Source organism: Durotheca rogersii, assembly GCF_024521655.1.
Source record: "Durotheca rogersii strain YMJ 92031201 chromosome Unknown GGS23scaffold_6, whole genome shotgun sequence".
Classification (NCBI taxonomy): domain Eukaryota; kingdom Fungi; phylum Ascomycota; class Sordariomycetes; order Xylariales; family Xylariaceae; genus Durotheca; species Durotheca rogersii.
The window spans coordinates 952,460-966,861 of record NW_026251237.1 but is presented as its reverse complement, the minus strand read 5'-3'; the positions used below and the strand labels follow the sequence as shown (position 1 = coordinate 966,861).

General features: G+C 50.3%; 6 protein-coding genes across 6 annotated transcripts; 2 read left to right on the top strand and 4 right to left on the bottom strand.

Annotated features, from left to right (window-relative positions):
• Positions 1-2,079: 2,079 nt before the first annotated feature.
• Positions 2,080-4,357, top strand: GGS23DRAFT_561405 (uncharacterized protein). The gene is made up of 7 exons (XM_051515945.1): positions 2,080-2,682; positions 2,736-2,755; positions 2,836-2,872; positions 2,940-3,019; positions 3,083-3,468; positions 3,525-3,626; positions 3,729-4,357. Exons 1-7 carry the CDS (start codon positions 2,235-2,237, stop codon positions 4,120-4,122), a joined length of 1,467 nt encoding a protein of 488 aa, XP_051373396.1. The 5' UTR covers positions 2,080-2,234; the 3' UTR covers positions 4,123-4,357.
• A 436-nt stretch (positions 4,358-4,793) lies between these two features.
• Positions 4,794-5,623, bottom strand: GGS23DRAFT_595397 (uncharacterized protein; the record flags this gene model as incomplete). The annotated part of the gene is made up of 3 exons (XM_051518301.1): positions 4,794-4,991; positions 5,060-5,314; positions 5,432-5,623. 3 exons carry the CDS (start codon positions 5,621-5,623, stop codon positions 4,794-4,796), a joined length of 645 nt encoding a protein of 214 aa, XP_051373395.1.
• A 575-nt stretch (positions 5,624-6,198) lies between these two features.
• Positions 6,199-7,032, bottom strand: GGS23DRAFT_459345 (uncharacterized protein). The gene has a single exon (XM_051514097.1). It carries the CDS (start codon positions 6,785-6,787, stop codon positions 6,269-6,271), a length of 519 nt encoding a protein of 172 aa, XP_051373394.1. The 5' UTR covers positions 6,788-7,032; the 3' UTR covers positions 6,199-6,268.
• An 836-nt stretch (positions 7,033-7,868) lies between these two features.
• On the bottom strand, positions 7,869-9,093 carry GGS23DRAFT_459332 (uncharacterized protein). Its single transcript, XM_051514096.1, has one exon. It carries the CDS (start codon positions 8,969-8,971, stop codon positions 8,321-8,323), a length of 651 nt encoding a protein of 216 aa, XP_051373393.1. The 5' UTR covers positions 8,972-9,093; the 3' UTR covers positions 7,869-8,320.
• A 345-nt stretch (positions 9,094-9,438) lies between these two features.
• Positions 9,439-10,440, top strand: GGS23DRAFT_595394 (peptidase S8/S53 domain-containing protein; the record flags this gene model as incomplete). The annotated part of the gene is made up of 2 exons (XM_051518300.1): positions 9,439-9,801; positions 9,979-10,440. 2 exons carry the CDS (start codon positions 9,439-9,441, stop codon positions 10,438-10,440), a joined length of 825 nt encoding a protein of 274 aa, XP_051373392.1.
• Positions 10,441-11,742: 1,302 nt separating this feature from the next.
• GGS23DRAFT_459195 (putative U-snRNP-associated cyclophilin) lies at positions 11,743-12,889 on the bottom strand. Its single transcript, XM_051514095.1, has 6 exons — positions 12,739-12,889; positions 12,591-12,616; positions 12,267-12,412; positions 12,156-12,215; positions 12,015-12,092; positions 11,743-11,961 (listed from the first exon to the last, which is right to left on the bottom strand). The coding sequence occupies exons 1-6, from the start codon at positions 12,774-12,776 to the stop codon at positions 11,761-11,763; spliced, it is 549 nt and encodes a 182-aa protein (XP_051373391.1). The 5' UTR covers positions 12,777-12,889; the 3' UTR covers positions 11,743-11,760.
• Between the last annotated feature and the right edge of the window lie 1,513 nt (positions 12,890-14,402).

Genomic DNA, 14,402 nt, shown 5'->3' with positions numbered 1-14,402 from the left:
CTTATTTTATTAACGTTAAAGAAGCGTTCGTTAGGAATAGCTATTAATTAAGGAGCCTCTAACCTATCGAAAAAAATGTTAATATTTACCGCCGTAGCGCCTTTAATCCGCTTATAATCGACGATCGTAGCCTTAGACGACCTAACCTCCGGGTTTCGAGCTAGAAAACGATAATGCTAATGCTTTCCTAGCTTTCGAGAGCCGCCGTCGGCGTTTAATAGGTACTAGGCTATAAACTTAAATTACGTAAACGCCGGCGCGAAGCTTAACTTAACTTACCCGATAGCCTAACGAATTAATTCGGCTTCTTAAATAAATAATAAAGCCTAACGATCCTTATTAAGCTCCTTTTTTATCGGTTTATTAGCTATACGGCGTATTAGGTAGAAACGAAAAGTATAGGTTCTAAGGGTAGCTTAACGGATATTCGTACCGTATAAAACCATACGTATAGTAGCGTTCGCCCGGATTTAGGTATTTTTTAAAGGCATTACGAGAATTAGAAAGAATTTAGGAATAAGTTAATAGTAAGATAAGTTACGGAGGATTAAAACTAATCGAGAAATTATAGGTTATTTAAGTAACGGCATCGCGTTAAAAAACGCGTTCGTAGGTCTAAACGCGGTAGTCCGTAAAGGGGTAGTCCGTAGAGCGGTATCCTAACTTACCAGATTGCACCTTATGCAGTCATTAGTAAATCATATCCGTGACTCCGCGGACATGGGTACTGCCAAGGGACGGTCGTAGTCACCGGCCCCAACGGTGGCCCTGGAACTGATATCGCCGATCAAGTCGTTTCGCAGCCTATGCCCGCCGTGCGTCACGCCTCTACGCGTTCTATACCCATCACACGCTCAGGGTATCGTGTCTTTGGGTCTATACAATATCAGCAATGCTCCTTTAGCAGCCGAGACCGTTAATATGCGCGTTGCGGTACCGACCGTCCCACCGATCCGGGCGCTCGTCCTCACTGCGGAATTCCAGGACTTTGGCGAGCGAGTCTGGAAGAGGATGGTTTGGGTATGGTATTTAGTGCCAACCACCTCAATCACTAGCTTTTGACGTTGCTCCTGGTTAAGGGTAACGTCGACAAGGGTTCAGGATGGATATTTTTAGTCGAAAGCTAGTTCCACGAGTAGGCTATCGTTCACCCCTGAACCTGAGGCAGTGTCCTGCCCGAGCTGATGTATATTAGTTTTTTCGTACTAGTCCACACGACAAACGGAACGGACGTACCCATGATTTTACGCACGAGAAATACAATACCATTGTTCACGACCAGGTCAGCTTTGAAGCCGAAAATACCTAAAAGCATCTCCACATATGAGGACCCATCATCGCGGAGCAGATTTTGGCGCTGCGGCCACGCGTCCTAGATCGTCAGCGTGCCGACATTTCAGGTCATCCGGCCGTAGCAATACTCACGCCGAACGACCTCGTACAGGGCACACAGAAGTCAGTGTCACAGACCCTCGACGCGTCCTTCAACTCGAGTCCCCAACTAGGCAAGTTTCCCGAGGGCTTATACTACCCTGACGAGGAGCTCTTGGGGACCAGCGAAGAGTCTAGAGATACATAAAAGCGGGAGTTGGTCTGGAAGGAGAGCATACGATACGCGCATCTCCAACTCGGAGAAGTGATTGTGAGTGATTAGCAGTCATCATACCAGTGAATCTAGGCCTATTGGATCCAGGTGGCTGATTATCTAACTAAAGTGCACGGCCCGATAACGTTATTAACGTAGTCCTATTCTATCTCGCTACCATGCTCCCTAGCAAAAGATTATATCCCGTTGATATGATAGTGGCCTGGGGACTAGCACAACCATATAAGTTGACCTGGGGACGTTGTAACTAAGTTTCAGTTATGTGAGTCTCTTAAGAATATATATGAACGTTGGCGATGCTCTTCGAGGAGTTGTAAGCCTAACATGTTAGCCGTAGTGCAGTGAGGAGGCTGCGTTGCTATCTTGGTGCCCTTTTCCCAGTTTGGAAAGTCGTGTCGAAAGAAGAGATCCTCGAAACTGCTCGGGTGGAACTTTAGGTGAACTGTAGGTGCCCAACTACACCACCGTAACAGATCGGCCACTGTACGAGGCCTGCTAACTCAATGTCGTACCCTTCTTCCATGCCGCCTACCACCTATGATAATTAATCTAACCCTCCTCGTAACCCTAAGAGCAAAACGATCAACGGTTACCGTAGCACCATGCAATCTTCCCTTGCGTTGCTCGTATGCCAAATCTGACATACATATTCGTGTATCACAGAAGCACCTGGGGGAACTCACAGCAGGCGGGGCATCCTGCTTGGTGCCTCCGCAGTTTAAAGCCTCGCTTCTTCCGTACACTGGAGCAGCTTCAGCTTTGGGGTTTTCATGCACTTACACTTTCAACTCATCATCATCTCGATTCATCCGTCCGACCTGACTTCAACCTTCCGGCCCTTTGCTGTAGCTCGAACTTTTGCCGGCACGCCTACGCCAGCATGGACCCCGGGTATCTGGATCGCACGTCGGTGAGACCACCACCTCCGGGACGCACATCTGACTTCGTCAATCCCGAAGACAGGTCTCACCAGTTAATTATTCTAATCGCCATCCTTTCCGCTCTTATCGTCCTACTCGTGTCCTTACGTGTCTATGCTCGCCAAAAAGTCACTCGTTCGTTCGGTGCAGATGATTGTACACTTCCCTACCTGCTGTTGGTGATGGCTTGAGCTAATTCGTTAAATTAGGGATTTGTATTGTTGCGACGGTGAGTCTACCACCAGCCACAATCGTCAACGCACAGGGGCATAATATTCGGTAATGTTGCTAATGTCGCGAATCGCCTAGATCCTTACCTTGTCCTATTCCGGAGTCATTCTCCATCGTACGCCTTCTCGTCTCTCCAGGCACATCCACGTAACAACATCGAAGTGTGCTGAGATAATCTGCAGTTCTCTTCAGACCAGGCGGTGGGATACTAGGCATTCACCTTTGGGATGTGCCACTCTCACATTATATGGCGTACCAAAAGGTAAGGCTTTCGCCCCTGAAAACGATTAAACATCAATCCATGCTCAACCTGACCCGTGCGTAGGGATCCTTGGCCGACTCCATTCTCATTCGGATTGCCAATACCACAATTAAGATTGGGTTTCTGGCCTTCTACCATCGATTGTTCAGCCCCATCACTTATATTCGCTATATGGTGTGGGGAGGCATGGCTGCGGTAATCACCTTTAGTGTTATCTTCGTGATCATCGACATCGTGGCATGCGCCCCATTTCCGAGAGAGAACTGGCTCTCCCCCTCGCTCCATGACCGCTGTGGTCGCATAGCGATAGATCTTATCACTGCGGCCGTTTCTTTCAGCTTCATAACCGACCTTTACATCTTATTTATCCCTCTCCACCAGGTGCCGAAATTAGGTCTGTCGAAAAGGCGGAAGATAGGGGTCAGCCTTATTTTTCTCACGGGGTTATTGTAAGTCATCATCAAGCTCGCTATAGGCGAGAGATTTGGCTAACGCCTTCACCTAGAGCAGCTGGGGCAGCTCTGACCAACCTGATCATCCGGTCAGATAGGAGGGTCTTTGACCCGTCAGATTTCACATGGACCATAGTCCCGGTGTATGCAACTAGGTGGGCCAAGTCTTTCTCTCTTACTCCTCTTACTCCTCTTAATTTCTTTTCGCTGTACATAAGGAATTTGGAACGAGAAGATACTGAACTAGGCCACAACAGTTTAATCGAGATCAACGTTGGACTCATGTGTTTGTGTCTCCCAGTCGTATTTGTTCTATTTATAGGCCGCTTCACCGACCTGGGAAACTCCGTAAGCTCTTGGATCAGAGAATGGCGTAGTCCTCGCCAAAGTATGGGCGAAAGTTCTTCAAATCTCTCACCAGGAGACGGCGCCACGCCGCCACCGCAGCTTGCGCCCGTACCAAGCGACGCAGGCCTTTCGGGAATGCGTAAGTTTATCCGCGACATCTACCGCTCTCGGGCGCAGCCATCGGCGCGTGGAGAGGCCACCCTAACGACTTTCGACGACCTAACCTCGGCTGATCTCAGCTACCACCTCCAACTAAAAGCAATGAAATCTGAACAGATCGAAAAGAGTCGAAATGCGAGTTAAAGTGAGGTGGAAGGGCTGCTAGATATTCATGTTCGGCTTTCCGGGGTTGAGCGCAGAAGGAAATTTCCCCAAAATACATCAACGAAACCACCACAAATAGCCCATGTTACCGAGGAACCTTTCATCACAGTATGATGACTCGTCCCGCCACAATTGCCTCGACTTAGGTAGACGAGATGAACATCTAGACAAGCCACAGGCCAGAAATCTACCTAATATTCCTTCGTTTTCGGCGTATTGGTCTTTTCACTTGAGGACGGGTCTTTCTCTCCTCCGCCAACAGCCGCACTTCAAGGGGGTTCTGGCTGGAGTGGGCAGCTCCAGGGTGCAGCGCTCTCAGAGCGAGCCGAGTTTGCCTTGAATGGTTTATCACCATCAAGAGATCTCGGTGGTTTTGACTTTCGTTGAATAGCGATGAGCCATAACTTAGTAAAGCCACCCTATCTCAAGTTAGCAATCGCTACCCGTTAGGGCTAGTTTTCTGCCGGTTAGTTGATTGATACTCACCTAATGACGGTATTAGTATTCCGGGTAGAGAGACCGGACAGCATCTTGACCAATCCTGACGCCCAGAATCGCGCCAGGTTCTCTTGAGACTGACGCAGCACTTCGACATCGACGGGAATGTAGAGTAGTGGGATACCTTAAAGGACTGAAGCAAGTATACTAACCTACTGATCCTCGGTTCCGATATTTTGATACGCTTGAATACGCTGGTTCAGGGGGTCAAAGTTCCGAATTTTCTTGTTGATGACAACAGCCTGCACAATTAGATATTTGAGGAGATCGATCGTAGACACATCGCCTGTATCGGTCTCTCTGCCCGCCATCATTGTTTTCAAGGCCCAGATGACTGGAATTCCGGTGTCCTGAAGCGCTGCAATAGACCGGGCACAGAAGTCCCGGATGCGGTACCGCGATTTCCCAGTCCTTTCACCATGACCAGAGATGAGTTCGGGGAACGGTTCCAGTCTCGGATTTTGTCGTTAAGCAAGAATGCCGGCCCCCAATTCGAGGGCCGCTGGCGCTGTCTGTTGGAGAGAAATAGCGATGCTTGAAACGCCTCGACCGGGTCGGGGAGAGGGACTGAGGCAAGACGGACGCGGATCTGGTCAAGATGGATTTCCGAGGGCTGCTGAAGAAAGTCAACCCTTGGAGGTTCATTGATGACTCGCGTTATTAGGGCCTGCAACTGGAGCGAGATTTCGCGATTTTGTTTCTACCCACGGGACATTCTACGGGTCAATTGTTTCACTGCACAGGACAATTGTTCCAGTCCACGGGTCGATTGCTTCTGTCTGCGGCGTACTTCTTGAACGACCTTGCGTATTTCCCGCTGTTCGAGATAGCTGCTAGCAATATCCATCGCAGTCATTTCTTGAGACAGCGCGGTTATGCTCTGGACGATGTCGTTGAATCGCAATTTAAAGGGTTGTGTGAACGCATGTTTAATGTGTTTCCACTTGCTCTCCTGGTACCACTCGAGCGCCAGCAACGACATGTTTGGCCTGTGGGTAATACAGCTTCACGATAATCTTTGCGCGCGGTAAGATTCCAGCAACGTGGCTCAACCCTGAAGAAAGTTTCTCGATCACTTCTTCATGGTTTGTGACCCCCTTCGTGTTCCGCATGAGAACTTGCGTTGCGACTGAAGAGTCAACTCTAGAGACTCACAACAAACAGGAATTTCATGGCACCCCAAGCTAAAGCCACGTATTCTGTCTATTGTGAGAAATTACACTGAAGTTAGAGGGGAGAAATGCTACTTACCGGGATGATGCGAAGCCAACACATATAAAATTCCGCTATAATAGTGTATCTTCGCCGACACCTTAACCAGTGCCCGTCGGACTTCTGAATTATCCTTGCGCGCTTCGTATTGGTCCCGGATGCGTGAGACTGCTTCGAGAACAGAGTCAAGATTTCCGTGGTTCGTGTCGGTAATCCATTTCTATTCGGTCGCGGATAACTTCGCGGAGAAAGCGGTCAACGCCTCTTCGAAGACCTCTTAGGCCAATCTACAACGGATATAGGTAAGCGTCCAGGCCTATTAGCCATAATAATATTCACTTACCTCTCCTATCCAGACTCGGAAGCGTACCAGGAATAAAAATCTGCCATCAGAAGCGACAAACAATAGAATTATTTAAAGATACAAACGGGATTCTCGGTATCTACATAGTAATATGGTTACCCGTAAGCACATCTTCTTTAGCAGAATTCTTCCCCCCTCTCTCTGATGAGGCTCCCGCGGGCCTCTCCACACGTTGCGCATGACACGTAGCGCCGCTGGCTGTGCTGTCAAGGCTGGGTCCAGAGGCAGTGGTCCTGAGGCAAAGACCGGGTCAACCATGAACTTGAATCGCAAGGCAGACTCTTCCCAGAGCTGGGGTATCAGTATGCCATAGAGGTCGCAGAAAGCGTAAAAGCTGCAAGAAGGCAGATCACGTTTCAATCTAGCGTCGAGTTTACCGCGGTCGCTATGAGAGATGAAAAGTTTCTGGACCCATTCTGTATCAAGGTCTGGGTACAGATATATAGACGCTGAAACACCTACGTCGTAGTTATAAGGGTGTTGTATCCTTGCTAAAACGGACTCTTCAAGAGCTTCTCGCATGATGTCCTGAGCCAAGACCGCCTCCGGGGAAAGTGTTCCAGTCCTCATGTACTTAAGAACCCAGCCAAAGCGGTAACACAAAACTTTCACATTCTCGATCTTCTACTCCGAGTTCAATGGCCCAATGAATAGCATAGTCCAAAAGTGGTTATCATTTGCATATTCTTACTCTCCGTTAAAGATGTCCTGGTAGTGGCTCCTTATGATGCTTATTAAGATTCGTAGGGTTGATATTCGATGTTAGGCGAATTGAGTTGGTCCAACCCTTGTAAGCAGAATTTCTAATTGCTCTTCTGGTAGCGTGGACGCTTTGAGCTTAGGGTCAAGAACTTCGGAGAAGGTAGAGGACAAGGCTTTGTATCGCATATCATCTGGGGGCCATTCGAATAGCTCTTCCGATTTAGTTGCTGCAGTGAGAGTAGACTCATCAGCTCCGTAACCCTTATTGTTCTCGCTAATATAACCCTTCGCGCAAAGTACATGCAGATCTAACGCATACGGCTACTAAGGAAGTGGGACCTCCAGGCAGTAATAATTCTTAGCGGCGACGGTGGCGATCCTAGGACGTTATAATTAGTATTAACAAGACGCAGTAGTAGCTGTAGAGAAGTAACTTACCGGAGATCTGTGGCTAGACATCCTTGTGGAGGAGGCTTGATAAGTATCGCGGTAAGAAAGACTGCAGAAAATAGGCTGTGCCTCCGTCTGTGAAGCCAGAATGACGAAGGATGTGTTCGACATCTGATGATGTTTCGTAGCTATCTTCTAATGCCGGGATATGATCTGATCAGAGGATGAAGCAGGAACTCTAGAATAGCGTTGCGAGTTTGAGGCCCTGCATTGGCCTGTAGCCACTTGAGAGTCCCGTAGCTAAAAGGCGTAGATCTGACCTCGCTAATATCCGTCCTTTCAGCTCCATCGAAGAAGCCATTGAGTATACGCATGTACTATATGTCGTGACGTTTAATATTACCGCGCTGAGGTTCAGGGACTAGACAAAATAATAGTCAGAACTTATGTCTTGCTGAACCGCTTTACAGTATCGTCGATTAAGGTATCTAGCCTTATTACGATCTAAAGCATGCAGATCGCTAGGGGAAGCGAGAAAAGATAGTAAGGAAATCATGCGTTACTTACTAGAGTTAAGTTTAGGTATCTCTTGATTATAGGCTGCGACCAGGCCATCAAGGACTGTGTTCAACGTTAAGCAATCAATGCTTTGCCCACTGAGGTGGTGGCTGTCAGCGTCGTCAATGGTAGAAGAATGATCATCGTCATGGCCATCGCCATCTTCGACGTCGCCGACGTCGCTGCTTTCAAGATCATCCTGATCTGGGTCAGCTGCTAAATCGAGAATCTCGTCGATGTGTTGCTCTGCTGCAATGGTGGATATAAGTTGATGCCACTCGTCAGTTTGGGGGGGAAGAGTAGGTTTTTCAGCGTAGTTTCTTCTCTTGTGACCCGACACCGACGCCTTGCTGGCTTGCGGGGCTCTTCAAGCCACCTTCTCCCTCCCTCTCCCTTAGTGCATCCGTCGAGCCAGACGAACGAAAGAATAGAGGTTGGTATAGAAAACCTCAATTACTCGAGCAAGTCGATAAAGCGCTGTTTGCGCTCGTCTTTATTGTACAGGCGTCCGTAGTCGGCGCGAGTAGGGGAGAAGATGCGCATGAACTCCTCGGGGAAGAAGCCGGCGTACTCCCAGTCGAAAAGCCATTTAACCTGGAGGGTGGCGGGGTCGACGCGTATGTTGTGATAGGACAGATCGCCGTGGCAGAGGACGAAGGAGGGATCCGTTCCTACGGCGCTGTCGGACGTCTTAACGGGCCAGTACTCGCGCCGGTCGTCATCGCTGATCCACGGCGGCGGGACCACAGTGCCGTTCAGTCCGGTCTGGCAGCTCCGTAACCCCTCCAGCGCCGGGTAAACCACCTCACGCACGAAAAGGTCTGCGTTTGCCATCGCTATAGCTCGGCATTTGTCGCACCGACCCGAGCTCGCATGTCCGTCCTGGCCGGGCATCACCAGGCAGGCCGCCCCGGCACCTCTCCCGTCAACAATATCGCCCAGGTCGATACCGTCCGCCCACTCCAGCTTCAGGTAGTAGCCAAACTCATCGTGGAAACCGCTCTCGAGGACCCTGGGTACCGGGATATTGGTTTTCTCTTTCACGAGGTCGAGTGCCGTATGCTCGTTCTTGATCCGCTCTGCCGGCCACTGCGTCGGATACATTAAATTCACGCGGCCGACTGGCAGGATGCCCTTGATGAAGTATTCACCCTCCGCCTCGCAGTAGCGCCTCTGGCCGGCCTGTAGCAGACAGATGTTGGCCTGGTCGCCGGCGCCGATAAGTGTCCGCTATTACCCACCTCAGTTACCTTCGTCATGGCTTTTTCAGATTTTTCGTGGTGCCCGGCTAGAGCATCGAATAACATATGTAAACAGACCCAAAACGGGCCAAGGACGACTACCTCTTTTAGGGTATATTTACTGCAGTCTTCTTGGGCAGTGGCCATTTTTTGGTCCCTGCCCCCCAAGAGGGGTGGCCACACATATAAGGACACGGCCTCGGCTAGAGTGGAAACTATTCATATTGCAGGGGTGTGCAGCCTGTGCAGGATCATGTGCGGGCAGCGAGGGCGGGTGGATTAGTCAGGATACGCGATTCGTCTGCAGAAACACATAAATAGCTCCGTATAATGAATACCTTCGCGGATAGCATCGAGGCCCTCAATCCTGAAGATGACAAGGAGTTCTTCGCTAGCCTGCCCGACGAGTTGAAGAAGGATGTGAGTGTAGCTCTAATCGACGATGGGGTCCAATTCGGGCATGAGCCGCCCCAGGGAAAGATTAAAGACAGCTGGAGCTTCGATGATGGATACGACGGCGCAGACCTACCGGGGGCCCGAAAACCGTTCCACGAGTCTCAGACTGGGCATGGCACTCTGATGGCCAGCATGATTTGTCGAGTCTGCCCGGGAGCAAAAATATTCTCCTGTAGACTCAAAGTCATTCCCGGAGACGGACTCAAATTCTACTTTACACCCGAGAGCGCAGCTGAGGTAAGGCGTGGCATCACGACTCGCGAGGTTTGTCTTAACTTGGATTGGCATAGGCCGTCGAGTACTGCGCAACGCGCGGGTTTGATATCATTTCGATTTCGTGAACAGTGATGGCGGCGGCGGAGACAGACGATGCGGAGAGGGCCGTGGGGGGGGAGAATCCGGAAGGCTTTGCAGCTCGCGCACGAGAAAGGCGCGCTTATTTTCTGCGCGGTCCCCGACGAAGGGTCCATGACCGATAAGGAATTCAGCAAATACTACCCGGTGGGCTGCGCGGGCCTAGCGGCGCGGATCTTCAAGATCGGCGCCGCCACGGCGAACAACGAAAGGCACGAGTGGGTGGGGAAGGAAAGCCAGCTCGACTTCCTCCTGCCAGGCCACGAGGTCACCGAGAGAGGAGAGGACACGGTCGATCCGGACGGGGATATCCCCAAGACGGGGTCGTCCATTGCGACTGCGCTAGCCGCAGGGCTCGCAGCTCTCGTCATCTACTGCGTCCGGCTAGCGGCGATCGAAACATATCGAAAGGAGACAGGGTTCAGTGATGAGAATAAGAAAACGCTGGATAGTACTGATGCAGTGACAGAGGATTCTTTAGGCATCGTCAAGACATTCAACGGCATGAAGCAAATCTTATAAAAAATCCCGGGCGGCACTAACGAGATAAGCAAGTTCTTAGAGGTGAATTCGACCTTTAACAAACCGGGGGGAGTTCTGTGTAATAGGGAAGTACGGGTGGAGAAGAAACGGGACAAAATCATCGCCCTCGTGAGGAAGTTCGTCGACTGGGCTCAGTAGACGGATCATGAATAAGAACTCGCGGCGACGGTAGCCCCGTTAGGTAGCCCGTTACGCAGGCACACACCTCTAGTCAGAGCAACCAAACCTATTAGATATTCACTAGCTAGCTCCGCATTCGTTTCTTTCCTTCTAGTTAGCTAGTCGGCTAATACAGAGCTTTCTCCGGCACCTCTCTGCCAGCGCCACGCGCAACCCGTTGGTTTACACGTCGCTCGAAACTAGCTACGTGACAGACAGGGATATGCCGGAGGGCTTGGGGGGGTGGGCTGATGAGAGAGAGTTTCTAGAAGTCGTCGAGCCGTTACGAACCTCTCTGAACCATATACTCACGTCGTGGCACACCTCAGGGGAATCGCCAGTACCCACCTACCTAAGACATGTTTCCGTCTGCGCGCACTCTATACAGATCTACACATTATGCTTAGGTGTGAGTAGGCAAACTTACCCTATTGGCATGCTGTACATAATAGCATCGCGTCCTTGCGTCGTATAGACCTACCTCTCCCGGTTCCATGGCTCGGTAAGTGATACTAACGTTTCACAAAATCGTTCAGGAAGGGGAGGGGGCTTACTTGACAACTTTTCTGCAAATGAGGCCAGTATGAGATGATAATATGTCATGGCAAGGGGTAAGTATTTTTCTCACTTCAGTAGGCCTAGTTAGGTTGGCCAAACTTCGTCAATTAACACGAGGCACGGTCTATTACTTCGAGTGGAAATGCAACACCAAAAATTGCTCTCACGTGTCGCCTTGTTGGACTGAGGCCCATGCCTTCAAGTTATTATCTTTCTGGAATGCAACGTTTCTAGATAATATACGGCACCTGTCTTTCCGGGAACGGTCGAATTAGTTCACCACATCTCCTCTACTATCACTGAGGCTTCCAGAGAACTGTCAGTGTTTGGGAGTATCTTCAGCGTGGAAATCTTCGCGTGGCATATAGTGCCCTCGAAAGTTCGCCATATCTGCATACGCAACAAGGTAGTTGTGGGGTTTGAAGGTTCGAGATGCAAGGGGTATTCGTGGTAATATGTATAACGATAGATAAAAAGACACTTACCTCATATAGCTGCGAACGGTGTGTTAACATACGCTGCCATGCACGAGTTCTACTTTCCCTAGAGCCTAGTAGACGGTAGCCCACTGCTGTCGGCACTTCACATTTCGCCGCATTGCGCGATCGCGACGTCTAAATCGGGGATGTCTCGTCCGCGGCGGCCAGTCTTAGTTTTCTCGATCTTTTCGATAACATCGATGCCATCGACCACCTTGCCAAAAACCACGTGCTTTCCATCTAGGTGGGGAGTCGGCACGGTGGTGATGAAGAATTGGGATCCATTGGTATTTGGACCGGAATTCTAGCGGTAGTTAGCACAGAGAAGCGAGACGAGTCCGACGTAGATCGACCGACCGCCATAGAAAGCAAGCCTTTCTCGGTGTGCTTGAGAGAGAAGTTCTCGTCCGCGAACGACTTGGTGCCATAGATGCACTAATAGAGAGCGGCGATTAGCACTAGGCACCAAAGCCTACTTAACCTAGTATGCCGACTTACGGTGCTTCCGGTGCCATCGCCATTGAGAAAGTCCCCACCCTGAATCATGAAGTTGTTGATCTGTTTCCGATTAGTGCGATGAAACCCGGCAACGATTCGGAGGAAGCATACGACTCTGTGAAACCGGCTTCCCTTGTAGCCTTGGCTCTGGCCCCGATTATTCTTGGACTCGCCAGTGCAGAACTGGCGGAAGTTTTCTGCGGTACGGGGTACCACATCCTTGAAGAGTTCGAAAGTAACTCGGCCGAGAGGTTCACCTGCTCTCGATCAGAACCCGCAACGAGACGTAAAGAAAGGGTTAGCGGATAGGGAAGACGGCGACGATCCGATCACGTGACGTATTCCTGGACCAGCCCGTTGGTGATCCGCAAGAACCCAACTTGGGGCGTTCCGTGGGAATGGGAATAGGAATGGGGGATAGGAATAAGCGCTTACCTCCGAGGGTGATGTCAAAGAAGACGCTGGGCGACCCACGCCATCAGCACGGCAGTCTCGGAAGGATGATGACGGGACAGCCTACGCACTTGACGTAGGCGGGGCTCAGCCACGATCGATAGTCAGAGAAAAGCAGGGCATTGCTTACAGAGGGTTGCCCGACGTGGGAAGCTGAGTAGAGGGCATTGCGCAGGGGTGATCAGACTCCGGCTATTTTTCGAGGAGACGAGGTGCGGCTAGCGAGTAACGTGATGGGTGGTGGTTCGCGACGTGGAAATGTCGGAAACCAAAAGCGGCTGGCAGAGGGGGCGGCGCTGGAGGCGAGGAGGCGAGGAACAACTCTCGGTTGACGATTTGGCCTTTTTTTTTTTGTCCTTTTTGGGGGGGGGGGCAGGTAAGCCGACCGACGGACCGACCGGCGGGTTAGGTGACTGGAAAAAGGGCGCTTACATAAGTGACCTGCTATCAGGCACGTGGTTTACGCAGTATGAGTATACATGCCCAGATACATACCTGGACACCCAACGTAGTGGCAGAGGGTAGGTACCTACCTAGGTACCCAGGGCATGTTGGCCGAGCTGTGCTCACACTTCCGCGCGCATGGGCCAAGACCTGCACAGCCACGATGGGATTATATAATCCATGACCCTCGCTCGCGCGGGGTCGGGACGGGCTAGCGGGTGTGGGAAGGTCCGTGGGAAGGTTCGTACGCGTACCTTCCCACTTTTTATTAGAGTTTCTAGCCTACCTGGGCATGGAGATCGGCCGGCAACCCGGGGCGTGCATACATGCATACGCTATGTACGTATACATGCATAGCTTAGTGTTAGCACTTTGGCCGTGCTCCACCCCAGCCCGCCCATTCCCTTACTATCTCTTCATGGCGCACTCACTCCCTGTCTACCATACCTAGATCTCTCACGCTTCGTCGCCGAATGCATACGTGCCTTCGATAGCGGCCGGGGGGGAACAACTTGACGGCGCTACGGGGGTCCAGGTATCCGTGTTGTCTGTCTGTAGATAACCATCCTACGGCCGCGTTAGGAGAAGAAGACAGGCCAGCCAAGAATCTGTGCGCCGTGCCTGCAACTGACTGACTCTTCTAGTAATACGTCTAGTTCTACGAAACCAAACACAACCCTACCACACACGCGGCTAGTACGACGCCATGTCCGCGGCGTTCTCGGCACTCTGGCCAGCCTCGTTGCTCTCCGACCACTGCTGTGCCTTCGATTGGCCTGCATAGTGACAAATACCGCATCGCATGTTCTCGCATCGGCTGACCGGGGCAATTCTGGGTAGCATCATGGCAGGGACCGGGAGAGCGCGCGGTCGGTCGAATCTAGCGTCATCCGTGCGTTTGTAACGGGATTGCCTGTACAGGAATGAAGTTAAGGTTATTGAGCTGTGCAAATGTTGGCGCGTGGAGTCTTAAAACGATCACGGATGCGTGTGGGAGACACGAGACATGGTCTATCCGCACCTTTTAGGTTGCTCATGACCCGACACGGGGGGGGTTCCCTCAACCTGCCTACCTGCTAGCAGGGTTGAAAAAAAAAGTTTAAGTTTTTAAGTTAAGTTAAGTTTTTTTAAGTTAAGTTAAGTTAAGTTTCCATTTTCAAAAACTTAAGTTAAGTTAAGTTAAGTTAAGTTTTTGAAAAAAATTTTTAAGTTAAGTTAAGTTTTTAATTGTTTAAGTTAAGTTAAGTTTAAGTTAAGTTTTAAGTTTTTTTAAGTTTTTTTAAGTTTTTCTAAGTTTTTTTCTTTTGAAAATTCTATACTTTTAACGTACATTTATAAAATTTTATCGTA

Coding starts and splice junctions, on each gene's coding strand:
- GGS23DRAFT_561405 (XM_051515945.1), top strand. CDS start 2,235: ATGCCAAATCTGACATACATATTCGTGTATCACAGAAGCACCTGGGGG. Junction 2,683..2,735: donor TTCGTTCGGTGCAGATGATT/GTACACTTCCCT, acceptor TCGTTAAATTAG/GGATTTGTATTGTTGCGACG. Junction 3,469..3,524: donor ATTTTTCTCACGGGGTTATT/GTAAGTCATCAT, acceptor GCCTTCACCTAG/AGCAGCTGGGGCAGCTCTGA.
- GGS23DRAFT_459345 (XM_051514097.1), bottom strand. CDS start 6,787: ATGAGGACTGGAACACTTTCCCCGGAGGCGGTCTTGGCTCAGGACATC.
- GGS23DRAFT_459332 (XM_051514096.1), bottom strand. CDS start 8,971: ATGTATCCGACGCAGTGGCCGGCAGAGCGGATCAAGAACGAGCATACG.
- GGS23DRAFT_459195 (XM_051514095.1), bottom strand. CDS start 12,776: ATGCCCTCTACTCAGCTTCCCACGTCGGGCAACCCTCT. Junction 12,413..12,590: donor CTTTGACATCACCCTCGGAG/GTAAGCGCTTAT, acceptor GATCGAGAGCAG/GTGAACCTCTCGGCCGAGTT. Junction 12,093..12,155: donor GCGATGGCACCGGAAGCACC/GTAAGTCGGCAT, acceptor GCTCTCTATTAG/TGCATCTATGGCACCAAGTC.